General features: G+C 45.7%; 1 protein-coding gene across 2 annotated transcripts in view; it reads right to left on the bottom strand.

Moving 5' to 3' along the window:
• The window catches only part of ACOXL (acyl-CoA oxidase like), a 337,247-nt gene that overhangs the window by 222,948 nt on the left and 89,993 nt on the right, over window positions 1–24,306 (bottom strand). For both annotated transcript variants that reach the window (XM_006047013.3, XM_006047014.3), the window contains exon 10: window positions 19,569–19,603. In XM_006047013.3, the coding sequence (XP_006047075.1) occupies window positions 19,569–19,603 (35 nt within the window). The remainder of the gene's footprint in view (window positions 1–19,568; window positions 19,604–24,306) is intronic.

A 24,306-nucleotide genomic window follows, 5' to 3' on the forward strand; every position in this document is an offset into this window, starting at 1 on the left:
GCTCCTCTATCTGTGGGATTTCCCAGGCAAGAATACTGGAATAGGTTGCCATATCCTCCTCCAGGGGATCTTGCCAACCCAGGAATCAAACCTGTGTCTCTTACGTCTCCTGCATTGGCAGGCAGGTTCTTTACCACTAGCGCCACCTGGGAAGCCCATACCTCAGCAAATAAGAGATCGGCCCAGCCATCCAACCCTCCTGTTTGCAAAGCACCCTAAAATAAGATTCCACAAGTTGGAGATGCACTTGGCCATGGGACCCATCAGAGGTCAATGGCAGCTGTGTTTCCTGCTCCTGGGAGCCCAGTGGGCCCCCCTCTCTCGCCCGCAGGTGAACGCCTGCTCGAGGCCGCCCCAGTGAGTCCCCCTTTCCCAGTGATCTGATGAATAGATGGTCTCTGTTTCCTTTAGCATTCTCTTTAACGGCCTGCACCACGTGCCAGCAACCCAGCTGTGCGTGTCAAATAAAATGTATTGGGGTCAGATGGATTCTCACAGAGCACCGAAACGCACAGCGCACCAAGCAAAGGGCACCCAACCACATACGCATATTCTAGAAAGTTCTGCGAAGAACAGTGGGACTGCTCCAAGAGCCAGCTGGGTTACCAAAATATTGAGTCAGGTGGCATCCTCTCATATCATTACCCCATTCTCTTTCTCTTTTCTTTAAGATTTTTCTAATACAGTTATGCAAAAGACTTCTGTTTTTAAACTCACTGTGCAAACACTAACATTTTACCCAGCCCAGGTAGATAACATCAGCTCAGGCTGAACGCAAAGCTATAACTGATTCAGCTTTGCAATGTGACCTTTAATTGTCCTGCAGAAATGAGAAGCGGATTTAGAGAAATGGTGAATTGCTTTTGATGTTATATACACAGGGACTGCCCCTCTGAAGCATGTGAGCTCTCTTCAAAGGAGCCAATGCTTACAAACCGAAGGAACACCAGAAGGCAGGCTTGCGGAGGAAGAGGGGGTCTTTTAAACCTATACTAGAACAGGTGGGTTCAAGAAACGCAGAAAAGGGTAGGTGGAAACAGACTTTTACTGACATGGTGATACTTGAAAGAAAAAATAAACACGTGTCTCTTGTTCCATAACTAAATGAAATAAGCTAAAGTCATAAGGAGAGTATGTGTGTTTACAACCCAGCCCAGAGTCAACTCGTTACCTCTGACTTTCTGTTCTGGTTAAAAACATCTCTTTCTTTAGCCTGCTGGCAAATACGCCCTCACAGTCAAGAGCAGATGTGGCTCACAGCGCGCAGGGAAACACACGCCAGGCAGCAGACTGCTGCCGCGGGCTCCCACACCTGCAGGTGACATCACCCAGCTCCATCTCACCCCAGAAGTCTATTAACATGAAGAAACAGGTGCCATCAAACCAAAACCCACTCTTAGAAAGCATTCGCCTCATCCGCCGGAGAGTGGAAATGACAAATGAGATGCTGCACTTCCACTCACCTTCCATGTCTGACAAGCGGGGGTAAGGGGGGACCCTCCCCCAGCTCCCCCATCTTCCCATGACACCTGTTTCCTAATATTCCAAGGACTCCAGATGCAGCCAGAACAAAAGCTGGGGAGAAAACCCTGATCCCTGGATACTGCGTGCTCCTTTGTTTCAAAGAATTTAGTCTTTTCTCTTTAGCAAAAAGGTAGTTAATCCCGGGTCAGTCTTCACTAATCTCTTGTCCCTGAAACAGCTTTCCTCTTTGGTGAGTGACCAGGCATATAGAAAGGACTCAATATATACAAGCTTCCCTGGTGGCTCAGTGGTAAAGAATCCACCTGCCAATGCAGGAGCTGCGAGTTCAATCCCTGGGTCAGGAAGAGCCCTTGGAGAAGGAAATGGTAACCCACTCCAGTATTCTTGCCTGGAAATCCCATGGACAGAGGAGCCCAGCGGGCTACAGTCCATGGGGTTAGGGCCCCATTTCACGGGGTCACAAATAGTCGGACACAACTTAGCAACTAAACAATATATATACAAAGCACATAAAAATTATATATTTGGAATTCCCTTTAAAGTACTCCAGCAGGAGAAGGGCAGGACAGAGATGAATTAAAATTGTCAAAATATTAATAACTAGAAACCAGGAGATGAGTATTTGGGAATTACCTATGCTACGGCCCTGGTGTATGAAATTTGCCATAATTAAAATATGTTTTAAATATGCAACATTTCCAGTTGTTGGTCCAACTCATTTTTCCTACCCTCTTTAGTATCAGAGTCCCAGTTTTATTCATGTCATCACCCTCCTCCACGGAGTCACTGTGCTTCATTAAACCAACTCACCTTTTCAGTGATGGCCTTAGGAATGGACAGCTACTTTATCTGGCCAATGAGAGATGAGGGGAGGTTTCTTGAAGGGTTTTGGGGGAAAAAAGTAACTGCTACAAAGTGACATATAGACACTTGGGCAACATGCTGTACCAGCATGTGACAGCAAGAACCTCAGCAATGACTTTGTCACCATGAGGCAGTCGGTCAAAGACAAAACCGATATGCTGAGGACTGCAGAGAGGGAAGATCAGAGCAACGCTGGTCCTTGAGGATGTCGTGGCACTCACGAATAACCACCCTGAAACTGCCTCATGTCAGGAATCATTAAGTGAGAAAACAACCCACTTACCACTTAAAACAGTCCAGCCAGGGTTTCCTGTTACTCATAGCTAAAGGCATCCTGCTTGATACAAAATAACTGCAGGGCAACAAGACAAGAATGATGAAGAAGACTGACACACAGGGAGAATTATCATAGTCTCAGCAGCATCTGAGTAGAATCAGCGTAGCTGTTACTCTAAGCAAGACTTGAGATTTACTCTGTATATCCCCTTAGCATACAAGGCCTTCTCTCTTATTTCATGGCACATATTATGTACATCTGGGTTTCCCTGGTGGCTCAGTGGTAAAGACTCTGCCTGCCAATGCAGGAGACATGGGTTCGATCCCTGCCTGGGGAAGATCCCCTGGAGAAGGAAATGGCTACCCACTCCAGTATTCTTGCCTGGGAAATCCCAAGGACAGAGGAGCCTGGAGGCTATAGTCCATGGGGTCACAAAGAGTCAGACACAATTACACATCGTGTACATCCAACCCTAAGAATCTGCAGGTTCCACATTGGTGGATTCAACCAACAATAGATCAAAGATATTTGAAAAAAATTCCATAAAGTTCCAAAAAGCAAAACTTGAATTTGTTGCATACCAGGAGCTACATACATAGCACGTACACTGCATACAGGAAATGTGCATAAGCTTTATGCAAATACTGTTTACATATACAGGACATGAGCACCCTTGGATTTTAGTATCCTGAGGGTTCCTAAAATTCATTCTCTGAGGACACAGAGGGATAACTCTAGTTTATATCGTTGACCATCAATCGGGTGTATCTTGTATCTTCTCATGCAAAGATGCTCTTTGATTTGTTTGGAGCATTTTCTCAAATGGTATATTGTATTCACAGGTTAGTGGGGGCTCCTAATATACCATAAAGAGCCCGGTCTTTATTACGTGGCTGTGTGGCCTTGGTCAAATTCCCCAACCTCTCTGAGTCTATAAAACAGAATCAGTGATACTTATCTTCGGGGCTAACAGACTTAAATGGGGATTCTACAGTGTCTAAAGCACAGCACAGTTCCATTGCATCCATACCAGACTGCTTTCAAGGTCAAGGTTAACTGCTAGGAACTAGTAGTACCACTTTTTTTTTTCTTTTACCCTGTTTCAGGTATACAAAAAAGTAACAAGTTTAAAGAAAAAGCAACACAATTTCCTTTTCTATGAACAGGCTTGTCTCTAACACCTAACATTTCTTTCTCCCCCATCAACTTTCATCACAAAGGATATGCGATTAAAAAGAAGATCCTTTAAAAAATGGTACAAATGAACTTATTTAGAAAACAGAAATAGAGTCACAGATATAGAAAACAAACAAACCTGTGGTTACCAACCAGGGAAGGGAAAGGGATAAATTTGGAAATTAGAACTAACATAGACACAGTGCTGCTGCTGCTGCTAAGTTGCTTCAGTCGTGTCCGACTCTGTGGGACCCCAGAGACGGCAGCCCACCAGGCTCCCCCATCCCTGGGATTCTCCAGGCAAGAACACTGGAGTGGGTTGCCATTTCCGTCTCCAGTGCGTGAAAGTGAAAAGTGAAAGTGAAGTCGCTCAGTCGTGTGGGACTCTTCACGACCCCATGGACTGCAGCCCACCAGGCTCCTCCGTCCATGGGATTCTCCAGGCAAGAGTACTGGAGTGGGGTGCCATTGCCTTCTCCATGCCTTCTCCTACTATATATAAAATAGATAACTAATAAGAACCTGCTGTAGAGCACAGAGAACTTTACTCAGTACTCTGTAATGACAAATATGGAAAAAAAATCTTAAAAAAGTATATGTATAACTGATCAACACATGTACACCCATGGCAGATTCATATCAATGTATGGCAAAACCAATACAATATTGTAAAGTAATTAGCCTCCAATTAAAATAAATTTATATTAAAAAAAAAGTATATGTATAACTGATCGACTTTGTTGTACAACTGAAACTAACACAACAAGGTAAACCAACTATACTCCAATAAAAATTAACTTAAAAAAAGAAAATAAAAAGAAGTCACTAAAAGGTCTTCCTTCAGAATGAAAGGCTCCATGGGGTCAGTCAACTCTTTCAACTGGGAAAGAGTTTCTTGGAACACAGGTTGGTGGCTCCTCCCCCTCTACTCCTGGCCCCAAGTTCTACATCAGGCGTGAGAGATTGGGGTGGGAGAGATTGAGGGACCAGTTGAGCAGAGCAGCTGTCTCTGAACTCATAACCCTGCACCAGACAGACAAGGGCCACTGCTCCCTCCTCTTCTCAAGGGATGAAGTGAAAACTCGGAAAACCCTGGTCCCTCCTGGATCACTTGAAAAGGGGTCCCCGCTCCCCTGGGGTTGAGCAGGCTTTCTAGACCTCTGACTCATGGACAGCCCTTGTGGATGGCTTCCGTGATATCAACACACCACCCGAAGTCTCTAACGTGCTTCCATAAATCAACTCAGTTTTCACGTCAGCAAATTTATTTTAGATGGAAATTTTCTATCAGCATAGCCTGCCCTTCCATCATCATTTAATTTAATTTAATTTAATCATTTAATTTAATTACAAACAAACACCCCTCCCCAGGGGCTGGGGCTGGAACAAGATTGTAAGCCACATGAGTCATCTCCAGGGACCACCTCCCCCCATCACCATGCAACAATATGGGCTTCCCATATTGGTTAAGAATCTGCCTACCAAGCAGGAGACTTGGGTTCCATCTCTAGGTTGAGAAGATCCCCTGGAGGAGGAAATGGGAACTCACTCCAGTATTCTTGCCTGGGAAATCCCATGGACAGAGGAGCCTGGCAGGCTACAGTCCATGGGGTCACAAAGAGTTGGACACAACTTAATGACTAAACAACAACAACAACCATTCTCTCCTGATTTAATTTCTATGTTTAAACAAACAAGCAAAGAGATAAAATAGAACCAAACGATTTTCAGGGAATATTAGCTGGTATTTTGTCAACACAGAAGCCAACATAGCTTGTGAGCCTCTTAATAACAGATTTGATTCAATCTCTGCTACTGGGTACTCGATACCTGCCAGCCCTGAAGACGGGAAGAGCAATGAATACTCTGCTGGCCTTGAGAAGCTCTCAGTCTTTCTCCACCTTGGGGGCTGTTCACATTTGAGGCCAGATGGCTCTTTGTGGGGAGAGACTGTCATGTGCCTTGTGGGATAATCAGCAGCATCCTTGGCCATGGATGCCAGCGGGACCCAACCTCCTTATTGGATCAACCAAAAACATCACCAGATATCCCTGGGAAGTAAAATCACCCCAGTGTAAAACCACTGGTCTTGGGGTGTAAGTAAATAACCACACATGTGCCACAAAGTAGGAGACCAACATGGATGGGGGTGAGGATGAGACAGCAGCTTGCTCTCCAGACAAGAAATGCCGTGGCCATCAGGAGACCTACACACGAGGACACGAAGCTCCTTCCATGCCTTAAGCTCCCATCACCACCTCCACCCCCATGGGCTCCCAGGAGGTAGAGACTCTTGTATAACTGAGCAAGCCGCTGCAACCAGCAGTCCCGTCTACCTTATAAAAGATGGGGGAGCATAAATTTACATATTTACTTCTCTGCATGGCACTTGACGCTCTACCAACCTCAGCAGGAAACATGATCAAGTGATAAGACACCTCAGGAAGACAAAAAAAAAAAAAGCTGCCTTGGCACAATTCCTCTTGCACTGGGCCCACAGCAGATGGTACGCAGGAGGATCCCCTTCAGGAGGAATCCCAGGTGCCCTGGAGGCCCATTCCCCTGTGCAATTTAGAGTCTGCAGAATGGTTTTGATGTCCAGGCAGTCTGAGTCACAGAAGAGGCCAAAATGTCATTCATATACAACAACTTCATAAACAAGGTACCTTGATGACTCAAAGGAGGTCAGCCTAGAACTTTCTGTGGCTAGCGTAACAGTCTCAGGATGACTTTTCGCCAATCGAACTGTGCATTACAGCTCAAGAAACAGGAACTTCCCTGGTGGTACACTGGATAGGAATCGTCTGCCAATGCTGGGGACACAGGTTTGATCCCTGGTCTGAAGATCCTAAAAGCTTTGGTGATAATAAGGCCCTAGCGCCACAACTACCGAGCCCCTGCTCTAGAACCCGTGTGTGCTAAGTCACTTCAGTCACGTCCAACTCTTTAGGACCCTACTGCCTGCAGCCCACCCGGCTCCTCTGTCCATGGGATTCCCAAAGCAAGAATACCGGAGTGGGTTTCCATCCCCTCCTTCAGGCAATCTTCCCAACTCAGGGATGGAGCCCATGTCTCTTTTGTCCCCTGCATTGGCAGGCGGGTTCTTTACCACTGGACCCAGGAGCCCCAACTACTGAAGCCCGTGTACCTAGAGCCTGTGCTCTGCACCAAGAGAAGCCGCTACAGGGAGAAGCCCCCGCAACACGATGAAGAGGAGTCGCAGCTCCCTGCCACCAGAGAAAAGCCTGCAGGTAGCGACGAAGACCCAAAAATAAAATAAACAGGCTATCTAAAAAGGAGAAATAAAAAGGGTTAAGCTAAAAAATATTAACAAGAAAGAAAAAAAGAGAAACTTGAGAAACACCCTTGAGGATGAAGGTGTGTAGAACCTTCAGTCCAGCTTGCAGGTCAAGCCATAGTGAAGCCTCGGGTGTGCCAGGCTCCTCAGGGCGTCAGCCTGAACAGAGAACCCCAGGCCCTCTCCCACTTAATGGAAATACTAACAAGGCCTTAGCAAACGCTGCTCCCATCAAACGGGTGATGCATGCCCACTGCCATGGCACCCGCTGGACCAGGGCATTAGGGCGCTGATCAAAGGAATACATAGAAGACCCTGCATGTCCCCTCACGCAGCAGGACTGCCATAAGCACTGGCCTGCTCAGTAGCCCCAAGCTGGGCAGAGCAACTGTTTCTCTAAGAATGATGAAAATCCTGCCAGTGGACTTCATCCAGCTCGGTTCTCTGTGAAGAGGGTGCCCCATTCACTGGGTGCCGGGTGCCCTGCCCGCCGTCCACAGCAGTCAACCAAGTGGGAGTTAGGGTGACCCCTGCCACACTCGCCCGAGCAGCTGGGGGTGGCATACAAAGCTGTCTTCTCACCACTTTCTCACCGGCGAGATCTAGAAGCAGCTGCAGCCTGGACCCTGGGTCTCGGCCGAGGAGTTTTGCAGATGGATGAGGTGGGCAGCGCCTCTCGGAACGTGACCCCAGGCACCTGCACTGGGGCCTCCGTTCCCCGATGGAGGGAGCCAGCCTGGCCCAGCATGTCATCCCAGCATCCCTTAGTGGGCAGAGGGCCCGGGAATGGAGAGCGAGCGCTGGGCAACCCTGGTGGCCCCTCTAGTGCTCCCTGCCTTGGCAGCAGCCTTGTGGGTGAAGAATGAGGTCAAATCAAATTGCCTCCTGCTGAGCCACCCCCACTGAGAGGATCTCACTCCATCCAGCACCTTTTGATCTAAAAGGCCCACAGGGACTTGCCTGGTGGTGCAGTGGATAGGAATCCACCTGCCAGAGCAGGAGACATGGGTTCATTCCCTAATCCGGGAAGATCCCACATGCCATGCAGCAACTAAGCCCATGCCCCAAAACTACTGAGCCTGCGCTCTGGAGCCCAGGTGCCTCAACTACTCAAGCCCACATGCCCTAGACCCCATGCTCCACAACAGGAGAAGCCACATCAATGACAAGCCTGCACACCACCATGAAGAGTGGCCCCTGCTTGCCGTAAGTAGAGAAAACCTTTGCAAAGCAATGAAGATGCAGGGCAGTCAAACAGTAAATTAAAAAAAGTTTTAAATAAGAAGTTCACGGCTGACAGAAGTCCTGACCACATCTGTGAAACAGCTTCAAGTGACCAGCCAGTTAAACTGCATCTCGTTAGAGGTGTCCACCCTCCTTACTGCAGATGGTGAAGGGAACAAAATAAGGGAATGGATGCCTCATTTTGAGCACACAAAACATAGCCTAAATCCAAAGGCAGAGCCCCTGAGACCATAGCCCGAAGCACGTGGAATCAGGACCGTCCCCGCAGCCTCAGACTCAGTGGTCTCAGCGCTTACAGGGGCCTGGGCTCTCTCCACCCTTGACTGTCTTTAGTTCAACGTGAAATTCACACATTCTTGGTGTTACAGTTCTATGACTTGGTTGTTGTTTTTTTTTTTTTTTTCCACTGAAAACATTATATTTACTTAGATATAGATTTTTACCATATATCACGTGAGGAAAACTTTAGTTAAGAAAATTAGTCTGAACAGTCCTAAAAACTTCTTCATAAAATCTACCTCTACTAAATTTAGTTTTTATCTTGGACTTATTGTTTTCTATGTTTCTCAACACATTATTCTCTATTTCCTTCAAGTTGGTTGGTGATGCAGCATTTCTTGAAAGATCCCTCTTTTGCTGTCTCCAAGGATTGTCTTTTGAGTCTCTGATACCCATTCTGAAAGTTGTGAGGCTGGTGCTTTTTTCTATTTGAAAGCTCATAGTTTTAGTTTTTTTTCAGTTGAATTAAATTTTGCTGAAACTGAAGCAGCTTCTGTTCAAAAACAACAGGAAGTTTTTAAACAAATTGATGTTTCAATACTCTAACAGTATCTTGTGTGATGCCTGAATTTGGTCATTCTAGCCCCTCGTTACAGTTTGCTTTATCTATTTCGACGGAAATAGTTCTGAGGTTTGACAAACATGTACAGTCTTGCAACTGCCACCAAAATTTAGAATATTATGTCTACCTCCCCCACCAAAAATCCCTCATGTCACCTTCTCAACCCCACCCTCAACCATGACAACCACTGACCTGTTTTCTTCCCTGTGTGTGTGTGTGTGTGCACGCTCAGTAGCTCATTCATGTCCAGCTCTTTGCAACCCCAAGGACTGCAGCCCACCAGGCTCCTCTGTCCATGGGATTTCCCAGGCAAGAATACTGGAGTGGGCTGCCATTTCCTTCTCCAAGGGGTCTTCCTGATCCAGGGATTGAACCCACACCTCTGCATTGGCAGGTGGATTCTTAACCTCTGAGCCACCTCAGAAGCCCTTTCTTCCCTATAGTTCTCCCTTTTGCAGAATGTCATACAAATGGAATCATACAGTCTGTGCTTTCGAATCTGGCTTCTTTCATTCCGCAGGGTGCCTTCTTACTACTGAGTCATATTTCAGGTACAGATGTGCCAGTGAAATACGGGATGTAGAAGTTTGTTTATCCAACTTCCTGGGTGAAGGACAGTAAAGACTGTTTTCCATTTGGGGCTATATTATGAATAGAGATGCTGTGGACATGTGCTTATAAGTCTTGGTGTGGGTAAATGTTTTCATTTCTCTTGTCTCAGTACAATCTTGGAGTAGAGTCACTGGATCATACAGGAAGGTAATTGTTAATGTTTCCCAGGTGGCTCAGACGGTAAAGAATGTGCCTGCAATGCAGGACACCCAGGTTCGATCCCTGGGTCAGGAAGATCCCCTGGAGGAGGAAATGGCAACCCACTCCAGTGTTCTTGCCTGGAGAATTCCACAGACAGAGGAGCCTGGCAGGCTACAGTCCATGGAGTCCCAAACAGGCGGACATGACTGAGCAGCTAACTACGAGAAACTACCGAAATGTTTTCCAAAATTGCCACACCATTTTGCCTTCCCACCAGCAAAGAATGAGTGTTGCTATTTCTCCAAGTCCTCATCAGCACTCTCATATCATCAGGGTTTCTGCATTTTGTGTTTTATTGTTGTGCTTGGCTTTTTTATTTAAGCCATTCTGATATATGTATAACGGTGTCTCATGGTGTCTTTAATTTGCATTTCCTTAATGCTAATGATGCTGAGCTTCTCTTCATAGGCTGACTGGCCATCTGCAGCTCTTCTGTGGTCAAGTACATCAGTTCAAGAATTGTTGCCCACTTATTGAATTGCTTTCCTGTCAAACACTTGTGCCAGTTCTACATGTATTCTGGATGCAAGTCCTTTATCAGATAAGTGTTTTGAAAATATTTTCTTCTGGTTTGTTTTTCTGTCTTTTAGTTTCTTAGCAGCGGTTTTTCACAGCACAGATGTTTTTAACTTTGATAAAATCCATTTTAGCAACTTTTATACTTTATGCTTTTTGTGTCTGAAGCAACCTTTGCCCGGCCCAAGGTCACAAGATTTTCCTACTACGTTTTCTTCTATAAAGTTTTTACTTATTGCTTTTACTTTAGGCTCATGACCCACTTTTGCTCATTGTTATACAAGTTGTAAGGAATGGGTTGAGACTTTGAGGTTTTGATTTTTCTTTCTTTGTTGGGTCACCTTGGCATTTCTGTGCCAATCAGTTGATCATTTACGTGTGGGTCTGTAGATGTTACTGTATTCCATTGACCTGTCTTCCACCAATACCACACTATCTTAACTGCTATAGCTTTAGGATAAGTCCTGAAGTTAGGAAGCACAACTTTTCCAACTCTGTTCCTCTGCAAAATTGCTTTGGCTATTCTAAGTCTTTTGCCTTGATATGTAAATTTTTGAGCTGTCATTTTTTGAATTAGCTTATCATTACACAAAACATTTATGCTTACGCTTCTATTTATTTATTTATTCTTGGCTGTGTCAGGTCTTAGTAATAGCATGTGGGCTTCTTTCCGATTGTGGTGTGTACATCCTAGAGTGCACGGACTATGGAGTTGTGGCCAACAGGCTCAGCAGCCCCGCGGCATGTGGGATCTTAGTTTCCCGACCAGGGACTGAACCCACGTCTCCTGCGTTGGAAGGCGGATTCTTAACCACTGGACCACCAGGGAAGTCCCATTTGTTTATGTTTCTACCTTTTCACTTGAGCTGCGTTGATCAAATTGAGTTGGGTGCCTTATCTTCTTGAAAGTAAAAGAGTGGTTATCTTTCAGAGACCAACCAGTGCCTCCCAGACCACTCACACAGAATGGCTTTGCCAAATGGCCTTGGCTGTGAGGGCTGGGTTGTGGAGCACACACATTCTGATCTGGAGGGGCACATGCTGTGGGGAAGAAGGAGGTAATCTGCCTCTCCAGCCTGCTGCCTGAGACAGGAAGGAAAAGACACAAAAAGGAAAAGCTCTGAGAAGTAGCCCTGAGACCTACAACAGGAAGGAATATGGCTCCTTGACAAATCGGTGAAGAGGAGATAACACAGAAGGGGCCATTGGAGGGTGCATAGGAGTTCACTGACGCAAGACAGGAAGAAAGTTAATTCTTCAAAGGAAGATGCCAGAGCAAGGGGTGAAGGAGGCAAGAAGCTCACAGCAGCAAAGTGGCAGGAGACACAGGCTGGGGGCGAGGTCTGGAATCCCCTGTGAAGGGTCAGGGGATTCCTTATGTTATTCCACATAAGGAAGCCCATGGAGGCTCCTGAGTGGGAAGGGCATTACAGATCTGTATTTGAGAAAGATCTTTTGGGTGGCAAGCAAAAGATTCCCCAGGGGTCATTTTGTGGAGGTGGCCACAGGTATGTGATGAGTACTTTTGACTGGGGAAATGGCCAGGATCCTGGACCAGAAGATCCCTAAAAGACAAAAACACCAAGTGGAGATACCAGACAAGAGATTAAAAGGGGATGGAGAATCAAAAACTGAGCAGAAGACCTCAACAGACATTTTCCCCAAGAAGACATACAGATGGCCAAGAGGCACATGAAAAGATGCTCAACACTGCTAATGATGAGAGACATGCAAATAAAAACTACAGTGAGGCATTCCCTCACACCAGTCAGAATGGCCATCATCCAAAAGTCTACAGATAATAGATGCTGGAGAGGGTGTCAAGAAAAGAGAGCCCTCCTACACTGTTGGTGGGAATGCAAGTCAGCACAGCCACTAAGTAGAACAGTGTGGAGGTTTCTCAAAAAAGCTGAAACAGAATTACCATGAGACCTAGCAACCCCACTCCTGGGCATATATTTGGAAAAGACTATATCTATAATTTGAAAAGATACATGTACCCCAGTGTTCAGTGACAATAAACAAGACACAGAAGCAATCTAAGTGTCCACTGACAGAGGACTAGATAAAGAAGATGTGGTGTATATATACACACATTGGGATATTGTGTGTGTTAGTCATTGAGTTGTGTCGGACTCTTTGCGACCCCAGGACTGTAGCCCACCAGGCTCCTTGGTCCATGGGATTCTCCAGGCAAGAATACCAGAGTGGGTTGCCATTCCTTTCTCCAGGAGATCTTCCTGACGCAGGGATCAAATCCAGGTCTTCTGCATTTCAGGTGGACTCTTTACTGACTAAGCCATCAGGGAAGCCCAGAAATAGAATATTACTCAACCATCTAAAAAGGAATGAAATAATGCTATTTGCAGCCACATGGATGGACCCAGAGATGATCAGACTAAGCGAAGTAAATCAGAGAAGGGCAAATAGCATATGATATCATTTATATGTAGAATCTTAAAAGAATGATACAAATGAACTTTTCTACAAAACAGAAACAGGCTCACAGACACAGAAAACAAATTCATGGTTACCATAGGGAAAGGGGGTGAGAGAAGGGTAAATTATGAGTTTGGGATCAGCAGATACACACTGCTGTACATACAATAGATAAACAAGGAAGCGCTGCACAGCGCAGGGAACTATACTCAGTATCTCGTAATAACCTATGATGGAAAAGAATCTGAAAAAAGTATGTGTGTGTGTGTGTGTGTGTGTTCTGGTGCACAGTCACTTTGCTGTACACCAGAAACTAACACAACATTGTAAATCGACTGTATTTCCATTTTTAAACAGGGTGGGGATGGAGAGGAACATGCATCTACTCCTTACTCCCCTGGACCTTGAAAAGCATCCACCTCTCACCAGGTACATCCACAACCCCCTGCCAAGTTCAGCTGTACAACCCCAGCCCCCAGCATCCTCACTCAGAGCATCTAACTCAGACACCCTGTGAATATTCATATGCTGCTCTTCAGGGGGCAATCTTTTGTGCTAGGTTTGTCTGAAGAAGGAAGCTAAAGCCTCAGCTGGTGCTCTGGGACCACACAGAGGGGTAGGTTGGGGAGGGAGGAGGGAGCGGGTTTCAGGATGGGGGGAAATGTGTGTGTACCTATTGCGATTTATGTTGATAAGTGGCAGAAACCCTCAAAGTACTGTAAAGTAACTGTCCTCCAATTAAAATAAATAAATTAGTTTTTTTTAAAAAAAGAACGCAATCTTCCAAAAGATGGCATTGCTTTTAAGATTATACCATGGGGGCTGGATAAATTTCTTGGCAACCTTGAGTATAAATCTAGTTGGAGCCTCAATGTGAAGTCTGAAAAACAGACAGACGGAACAGTCAGCCAGAGAGCCCGAGTGACAGGATCAACTATTCCCTGGAAGGGGAAAAAAGGCCAGAAAGGCATCTCTGTTTATTTTCACAGAATGTGGAGAATAAGCGTCTCCATGAGATCAAACTAGCTCCAGATGGGAGTCGCTAGGTGTTTAAAATCAATGTCCCAATGTCCTGATGGCCCTGCTTCGGTATGCTCCTCCCTTTGCATCTCAAAATTACAATTTCATCTGTTCATTCTGCTTCATCTACGAACTTCAAACTCTTCTTCTAATCTAAATCAGAACACAAAAGTACAGGACTCCTTCACTTCCTGCTTGGCCCACTTCTCCATGGGCTCATTCAAAACCAATACCTGAAGGCAGTCTTGGAATAACCTATAATCAGGGGGTCTGCCTTTTCTGTGTCTGGAGAAGGCAATGGCACCCCACTCCAGTACTCTTGCCTGGAAAATCCCATGGACGGAGGAGCCTGGTGGGCTGCCGTCTATGGGGTCACACAGAGTCGGACACGACTGAAGCCACTTAGCAGCAGTAGCAGCAGCAGCCTTTTCTGTGAGAGGCCACGCCCACCTTAGTCCAGGTCTGAACTGATCAAGCTGTCAACTCGCCCACTTCCCTGGGACTAATCACAGTCAAGTCTCCTCTGCCCTCGCCAGCCCTCAGGGGATCTCAAAGCCTTTTAGGGGGTTGGTACCTTCAACTCTAAGATTAGGCTTAGAGCACAGGCCTGAATGGGGTACTGATTCTATCAAAGAAGTTGACAGAAAGAAGTCAGCTGTGAAAATGATACACGTTTGGTACTGGTTTCGTGTCTAAGTCGTGTCTGCCTCTTTGTGAGCCCATGGACTGTAGGTCCACCAGGCTCCTCTGCCCATGGGATTTCCCAGGCAAGGATACAGGAGTGGGTTGTCATTTCCTTCTCCAGGGGATCCTCCTGACCCAGGGGTGGAACCCGTGTCTCCTGCACTGCAGGCGTTTTCTTTACCACCAAGCCACCAGGGAAGCCCTATGATACACTTTTAGTCTTCTCTAAAAGTCACAACCCTGTGGCTTTCCATTTAACTAAAACAAGTGAAAACTTCCCTTCCTCCCTCATTTATTTCTTTATATTGAAGTAGTGGTTGGTTTACAATGTTGTGTGGTTTCTGGTGCATGGCAAAGAATTGGTATATATGTGCGTATGTACATTCTTCTTCATATTCCTTTCTACTATAGTTTATTACCGGATATTGAATACAGCTTTCCTGAGCTACCAGTAGAAGCTTGTTGTTCATCTATTTTATGCACAGCCCTTTGCCTCTGCTAACCCCAAGCTCCTCGTTTATCCCTCCCTTACCCCCTTGTCCCTTTGGTGACCTTACAAGTCTGTTCTCTATGTCTGTGAGTCTGCTTCTGTTTTGTAAATAGGTTCTGCTGCTGCTGCTGTTGTTCCTGCTGCTGCTGCTGCTGCTAAGTCGCTTCAGTCTTCAGTCGTGTCCGACTCTGTGCGACCCCATAGACGGCAGCCCACCAGGGGTTCCCCCGTCCCTGGGATTCTCCAGGCAAGAACACTGGAGTGGGTTACCATTTCCTTCTCCAATGCATGAGAGTGAAAAGTGAAAGTGAAGTCGCTCAGTCGTGTCCGACTCTTCGCGACCCCATGGACTGCAGCCTACCAGGCTCCCCCGTCCATGGGATTTTCCAGGCAAGAGTACTGGAGTGGGGTGCCATGGCCTTCTCCGAAATAGGTTCATTTGTATCATATTTTAGAGTCCACAAAGAAGTGATATCATACGGTATTTGTCTTTGTCTGACTGACTTCACTTCGTATGATCATCTCTAGATCCAGCCACCCTTCCCTGTTTATTTAAAAACGACAAAATATTAAAACAAACCAATCCTGTCGGGGGTCGCTTTGCTGCTCTCATACCTTCACGAGCCTTTCTCAGAAACACGGTCATCAGTGCCACGTGCCAAACTTCCCTGCTGCTGGTACACGGGACCTCTCCATCATATCAGAGAACGAGAGCCAAAGGTGAGTGGGTCCCTCTTGAGCCCGGCTCCCCTCAGCCCAGGGCTTCCTGTCAGGAGGGAGCAGGCATCCTCAGGTTGCTGCCCTGTGACAGGCAGGAAGAACACCTAACCTCTCTTACAATCTTGTCGAAAAAGAAAAAACAAAACACCCACACGGTGGGGGGACAATTTCCCCAGCGTGTGGGTGGCGGGGCCCCTGAGCTGTTATCTGCAAAGGGCACTTCTGGGGGTTACCCAGCTGTCACCACTGTGTGGATTCCACCCGAAAAACCTCAAGCCGAACAGTGGGGAATGAACAGCAAGACACAGTTTTCCACTCTGTGAAAATGACATGACTTTACACAAATAAACGAAAATGCCCAATAAATGAAATGACTGCAGGATTTGCCGTCAAAGGCACGGTCGGTCACAGCTGATGCTCTTCCTTGCTCGGTACATCTATACAGTAGGAATATGATGATGTCACTTTCCACCCTCCCAGCTCCTCAGTCCTCTATCCTACACCACATCACACACACACACACACACACACACACACACACACAGGGACACACTCGCACTCCTCTACCACACACACAGATCTAGAGTAACAGGTGTAGCAGGAGTTTGAACGATCGATGCCTGGGGCAGAAGTGGGGATGGTTGGGATGTGTGTGTATTAGTGTAGAGCTGGGGGAAGGGTTGAGGGGTCCTAACTCTGAACACTGTGCATGGTATTAATAAGAGATATTTGAGAGCCGAGGCACCAGTGCAGATGCACGGAAACAAAACCAGCATCCTTTGAGCCTCAAGCCCCTTTCTTGCCACACAAGAGCCCCTCTGGCTCCAGGCAGCTCTGCCCCCATGTGTCTGCAGCAGCCTAAGAGGTTCTGCCTGCTCACAGGGTTATCAGATCTTAGCGGGCCCTTTCCCTCCCACACTCAAATCCTTTACAGCCCCCTAGCCTGTTCCTCTTCACACTGAGGAACGTCCTCCCAAAAGTAGCCTCTTGGAACCATGCCTCCTCTCTGCCCTCTATCTCACCTCCATCCACGGAGGCTGTCTGCCAGGGTTTCTCTTCCACCTCGCTTGGCCCTGGCTCTCCTGTTGTGTTTGTGTGTGACCAGCCTCTCAGTTGTGTCCAGCTCTTTGGGACTCCAAGGACTGTAGCCTGCCAGGCTCCTCTGTCCATGGAATTTTTCAGGCAAGAATACTGGAGTCAGTTGCCATTTCCCACTCCAGGGAGATCTTCTCGACCCAGGGATCGAACCCATGTCTCCTGCATTGGCAGGTGGCTTCTTTACCACTGAGCCACGTGGGAAGCCCCCATATGGCTCTCCTGTTAGAATTCTGGAAAGAGACCTGGTGATTAGAACCTAAAGTCCCAAACCTTGTTTCCCAAAATATCCCTATCCACACAAGAAAGACCAAGGAAAACCTCAATTCTGTCATCTGGGTTCTGGGCAAATGCAACAAGAGAAATGGAAATCATTTCTTAATAGCAACTATGAGCTCTTGAAGTGACCAAGAACTGTACAGACACAAGCTACAAGCCCATGAATATATGTGTACGTATAGCTGGATCACTTTGCTGTACTCTGCAAACTAACATGACATTGTCAAACTATAAAATAAAATAAAAATTAAATTGAAAATAAGATAAACTAAAAGGATATATTATACAACACAAGGAATATAGCCAATATTTTATAACTATAAATGGAGTATAACCTTTAAAAATTATGAATCGCTATTTTGTACACCTGTAACTTACATAATATTGTACAGCAACTACACTTCAATTAAAAAGATAAAAACAAAAATGTAAAAAAAATTAAAATTAAAAAAGTAATAAACAGGAAAACAGTATAGCAGCTGTTAAACAGTCTAAAAATAAAATTACCAAAGGACCCACCAATTCCACGCAAAAGAATATAAAGCAAAGTTTCAAAGAGATATTTGTACTCCCATACAAAAAAATGAATTTATTTGCAAAATAGAAATAGACTCAAACATAGAAAACAAACTTATGGCTACCAAAGCAGGGGAGGGATAAATTAAGAATGTGGCATTGGCAGATACAAACTACTGTACATTAAATAGATAGCCAGCAAGGTCCTCCTGTATAGCACAAGGGGGTATACTCAGTATCTTGTAATAACCTATAGTGGAAAAGAATCTGGAAAAGAAATATATAAACATATGTGTATATAACTGAGGCAATTTGCTGCACACTTGAAACATTGTAAATTAACCACACTTCAATAAGTAAATAAATATATAAATAAAACCACAAAATCTATCTTAGATATAATTTATACGCATTAAAAAAGTGATCAACAAAAGGATAGAAGTTTCGAGTGCTCTAAATAAGATAGTGGGATTTTTAAAGAAAGGATTCAACCAGAAACCCACTCCCTTCATCACCCTGCACCTCCAGAGGACAGAGGTGGGTAACAGAGCCAGGTGGCTGGAGGAGCAGAAGAGACATCACAGGCAACATGGTGACGTGCATGCATCTGGGAGGGAAGGCTGGTCCTTCTGCGCCCACTGGCCCCAGAGACAGGACAGAGGCAACGGGACAAGACTCAGGTTGTGCAGCCTTGACCTCCAACCCCATGAAGATGCGACAGGGAAGAGCAAATCTGACTCCATACTGGATCTGTTTCTTTAACTTTTGTATCCTGCTGCTTTTGCTACAAGTTAATCATTAAGAGAATGTTGCTTATAGCCTGAAATATACAGGGTAGCCCAGCTTTTAAGGCTCTGACCTTTAAAGGTATAACACTTTTCCATTCCTGTAGAGATAAAAAGTTGCAGAACGGAGAATAACCATTTGTCTTGTTGGAGGTTTATAGGAACACCGTGCCCTGACCTACAGGGACAGCTGCAAGAACAAAGGATTCCAGCACCAAGAGCCTTGTAAAAACCAGCCGCCACCACCCTCCAGCCCTGGGCTCCTTTTAGTATTAGAGAAGACTGAATTCTAACCAGGGTAAATGATTCTTTGGGACACCAGTCTACCGTCTTGGCAGTCTGCTGACTTTCTGAATAAAGTCTCTGTTCCATGCCCAACAACTGGTCTCAATTGACTGGCCTGTCATGTGAGTAGCAATAGGGATGTGCTTACTGTCTCTCCGTTGGGCTGTGTCTTAATTAATTCAGCATCTTAATACATTTTGATGCATGCAAAGGGGAAAGGTTAATACAAGTATAAGAAACAAACATTTTTGATAAACATGATGCAAGCTGAGACAAAGGCAGAAATCACAAAACAAAAAGAGGGACTTCGATTCATTATCAGATGGACCCAAGGCAGGAGTCGGAGAGCTCTGCATTGAGGGGGCGAGGACTTCTTTAACAAGCCCTCGCCTGGCTTTCTGGCCTCATCTCTCAGGCAGGACACCCGTCGCCAGTTCTCACCCTTAGTTTAGAGTCCACTACCAGAAGTCACCTCTGTATCCCAGCCCTAGCGTGTTACATGTTTGGTTTTGAAAGAAATGACCTATCTACCACCACTTTTACATAAAAATCTTACTCCTCCAAATAGTGATAAACTCTCACCAATCAGCAACTAGATGAATTTCATCTAGCTGCTATGCTACTGACATTGTGGGTAAAGCAGCCAACGAAATGAAGCTCAGAAACATGCAGACTCAAGCAAACCAAAAGCTATGAATCAAGGATACTCTTTAAAAGAAAAAGATGTAACTTTACCTTACCTGTGGCTATAGCGAATGGCTATCGTCAGCCCAAGCTGCAATTAAAATAAGAGAGGAATACATATTAAATAATACCAAGCATACGCTGAATTCACAAGAAAACTAACTTAACATGGCCAATTTTTAAAACATTTCTTAAAACACCCTCCTCCTAATGCTTCATAATAACATGCTTTTGTTGCTGCTGTTTTTGAATAATTTTATTTTTTCCAATCTTGTGTTAACTTTAACTTTCCATAGCACCTTGGCAATGTTGAAAACAAACATACAAATACAAGCATGTCCTCATTTTACGATAATATGCATGAGCATTCGTCACATCATTAGGAGGGGGCGGTTCTGACAAGAACAAACACACGCAGTGAACAAGAGAAACCAGATAACGACTTTTGACGCCCAAGCCCAGACATTTAAGAGCTGCCACTCAAGGGACATATGAATCAGGAAAAAACAAAAAACAAAACTCAGTAATGATGGGATTGCTTCTTCATCAGTGTTTTGTGCTACAAAACTCATAATAAAACAATTTTATTTTATAGACAGCCCATTGATATCTCACTTGTACTTTTGTTATTTTTAATAACACATTTTAATGATTGATCTTTACTTTCAATTTAGTTCTTAAAAGAATCATTGTATTTTGAAAGGGTCTTAAGGAGGCCACAATATTACATTGTGGATTAGACAGAAGGTGTCTCTTATCAGGAAAGACTTCTAGACAGGGCTCTTCCCCGCCACCCCCTTTTTAAAAATGTTTTAATGTTTATCTTTTATTTTCTACGAGGTGTAATTGACAAGTAAAAGTGCATCTATGTAAAGTGATGACTTTAAATATATATATATATACACATTGCAAAATGGTTACTGTACATTATCACTTTAATTAACATATTCATTTCCTCACAGTCACTTTTTATTTCTTTCTTCGGTGAAAACACTTAATATCTGCTCTCTTAGCCACTTTCAACTGTACAATAGAATATTGTTAACTACAGTCACCCCACTGTACATGAGATGCTCAGAACTTACTCGTCTTAGAACTGTAAGTCGGTCCCCTTTGACCAGCACGTTCCACTCACCCCCACCCTGCAGCCTCTGGCAACCACCATTCTACTGTCTGTTTCCAAGAGCAAAACAGGGTTCTTTCAGCTCTGAGACAAAGCCATGAAAGGACGCGATGGCAGAGTGCAGCTGATTCTGAGGTTCACATTAGGAAAGCATGGCCAAGCCTGGGTCCTGGAAGGTTCCCCTGGCTGCCCCCACCCCGGGGGGTGATACCTGGGCCAGGGCCTCCCTGGGGAGGGGATCCACACAGACTTCACACCAAGCCTGTCAGTTCAAGGTCAGCAAGGCAGCTCTGAAGACCGCAAGGAAATCGCACCTGTGATATACACGTGACATCAAGAGAAAGTGTGCATGATGCCGGGCACAACCACAAGCGGAGACTCAAGGTGACACGGTGATTTCCTCCCTGCCTTGTGGGGGTGCCAGGGAAACCTCTCAAGCACCACCAGGGGTCGACCCGTATGGCGTGGGCCTCAACCAGCTCACAGTAAGGGATTTCAACTCTCAGAGCCTCAGTGTTCACAACTGCAAAATGGGCCACTTAACAATGTTGTCACCGGGTTAACATAAGGACAAAGCAGCTTTTCTATGTGTTTCTCTCTGGGTATATGCCCACGCATGTGCCTACTGACAGATGGGGTGGTGTGTATGCTTGGTTGCTCAGTCATGTCTGAATCTTTGCAACCCCATGGACTGTAGCCTGTGGGCTCTTCCATGGGATTTTTCAGTCAAGAATACTGGAGTGGGTTGCCATTTCCTTCTCCAGGGGATCTTCCTGACCCAGGGATCGAACCCTGATTTCCTGTATTGTAGGCAGACTCTTTACTGTCTGAGCCACCAGGGATGGAGGGGGAAAACTCTATAAATAAGCAATACCACTATTTATAGGCAATACTCCCTGGGTGAAAATGTCATCACATTTCAAAATTTAATTTTGAAGTTTTTACTTTTTAAACTTTAAGTTTTGCAACTTTGTATTTCATCATGGCTTCCCAGGTGGCCCTAGTGATAAAGAAGCTGCCTGCCAATGCCGGAGCCACAAAAGATGCAGGTTTGATCCCTGGGTCGGGAAGATCCCCTGAGAAGGAAATGACAACCCACTCCAGTATTCTTGCCTGGAAAATCCCACAGATGGAGAAGCCTGGCGGGCTACAGTCCATGCATGGGATTGCAAAAAGTCGGACATGACAGCATCTGAGCATTCCCATTCCATCATGTAAAATACTCAGTGCTCAGCCCTAATCATGCCTATGGAAGTCTCATTCACCCACTTATGGCTGAATTACTACATGACTAAGAATCCCAGTGGCAGTTAAAAACCAAAGCACCAGCTATAACATCATTTCTGGCAAAAAAAAAAAAAAGTCTGCCTAAGTTGGACCTTAGATCCCCAAACACATCACTAACAGTCCCCTTGATGTCAGCTCTCACAGAAGTAGGGGTGGGGCGGTGACTTTTGGGGTGCTCTCTTGAGGGCTACAAGATGACATGAAGGTACCTGGGGCAGTGGGAGGGTGGACGGGGTGGGCACGAGCCAAGAAGAGGAAGAGTTAGGAGAAATCCTAGGGCTACGAAAACCCAGTGCTTCTAACCAGCTCTGGTTACTGCAGAATCCCCTAGCTACTCTGGGAATGGCTCAGCTCCAGAATCACTCAGCTAAGCCTTATCACTGATTGCCCTGGAAATAGGGAACCAGTGACTGTGAGGCTTCCTGTTACCAAAAGCATATCTAAAAGGGAAGACGTAACACATTGAGTTCACACACCCCTCACCTGAATGGACTCAATTGTCTTTCACCTCAGCCAGGAGGGCACCTTCTGTGAGACTTTAACAAACAGACGAGGAAGACGCCTGAGGGACCATCAAGAATTTAAAGAACAAGGAAGAACGTATTGGGGGAACAAAATAAAAGTAGAAACTGCAGCCCCCAAAAGGTCAGGATGAGCCAGTTACCAACTTCACATGCTGGGCAGCTTCACATTTCCTGGGGTGAAAAAGTTCTGGCTTCCAGTTAAGCTAATGATGAGACAATGTGACTGCCTGAATATTTTGATAAGCTTTGGAGTACTGTTTAATTGGTAGCTTTTCCACAGTTAAAAGATAAGCCCTATCTAGAGCAGGGAGAGGAAATAGGACTGGGGAGGGACAAGAATAAAAGAGAAGCAGAAAGGTTCTTACATGGCAGCTGTGCTGGTTAAAGGGGGACAAATCCTTCCTGGCACTGAGTTCCGCTTTATCGCTTTTATTAGTCTTTCCCTGGTTTCTGAATCGAACATGGTGTACAGTCTTTTTTTTAATAAATATACTTTTTAAATGTTATTTTATTGAAGGACAGTTGATTTCCAACGTTAAGTTCTGCTGTACAGCAGAGTGATTCAGTTACATGTGAATACATTCTCTTCTTTTTGGCCACGCCACCCAGCATGCAAGATCTTAGTTCCCCAACCAGGGTTCAGACCCTTCCCCCTCTGCATTGGAAACATGGAGTCTTAACCACTGGACTACCAGGGAAGTCCCTACAGCCATTTCAAAGAACACTTTTGTTAACAAAGAAACAGAGAATCTTGGAATCATACAGACCAGCCACAGAATCCTGCAGGTCTTTGAAAATGCGCACAGGGGCTCCTCTGGTGGCCCAGCAGCAAAGACTCGTGCTCCCAGTGCAGGGGGCCCAGCTCGATCCCTGGCCAGGGAACCTGATCCCACAGGCTGCAATTAAGCCCAGCAAAACCAAATAAATAAGTATTTAAAAAAAGATGCACTAGGAAATAGGATGACTGGAATCTGTATGAAGGTCCCAGAGCTACTGATGGGGGTGTATGAGCACAGACCACTGCACAGTCCTTCTGGAAACCTGCATTAAATGCCACATAGAATGCACTGCATCTGATTAGGCAGTCCTGAGAAGGTGCTGGAACAGTGTAGAAAGTTCTGTGGGCCTTGCCATGAAACCCCCATATGGAGCCGGCAAACAAGGCCAGTGAGCTGTGTAAAGTCAAAGTTAAATTAAATGGTTAATTGCTCAATCGTGTCCGACTCTTTGTGATACTATGGACTATAGCCCGCCAGGCTCCTCCATCCATGGGATCCTCCAGGCAAGAATACTGGAGTGGTAGCCATTCTTTTCTCCAGGGGATCTTTCTGACCCAGGGATCGAACCTGAGTCTCCTCCATTGGCAAGCAGGTTCTTTACCACTGAGCCACCTGGGAAGCCTAATATTTGCATACACCAGTATATATACACACAGACACACATTTCTACAGCTGTGCACATGCCCTCACACACATACACAGACACTCTGGCATCTGGAGAGGCCCCTAGAGCCTCTGAGACAAAGGGAAACTCAGACAATTGATCCTTTTGTGGCTGATCTCAGCAGGGGCCGTGGGGTTGGAGGAGAGGGAGGCCCCGGGGTCGGTTCCCTGACCCAGCCCCGCCTGGGCTGAGGCTCCGGGACACAGAGGTCATCAGAGTTCTGTGCATCCCCCTGCCCTGGAGAACACCCTCCTCCTCAGGACATACTGTGGGTATTACCAGCGAGCACTTAACAAACTCCCATTCAGAGTACTTCTTTCCTGGTGGTTTAGTCCCTCAGTCGTGTCTGACTCTTTGTGACCCCATGGACTGTAGTCTGCCAGGCTCCTCTGTCCATGGAATTCTCCAGGCAAGAAC

The sequence above is a fragment of the Bubalus bubalis genome, chromosome 12 (genome assembly GCF_019923935.1).
Source record: "Bubalus bubalis isolate 160015118507 breed Murrah chromosome 12, NDDB_SH_1, whole genome shotgun sequence".
In the NCBI taxonomy this organism is placed as follows: domain Eukaryota; kingdom Metazoa; phylum Chordata; class Mammalia; order Artiodactyla; family Bovidae; genus Bubalus; species Bubalus bubalis.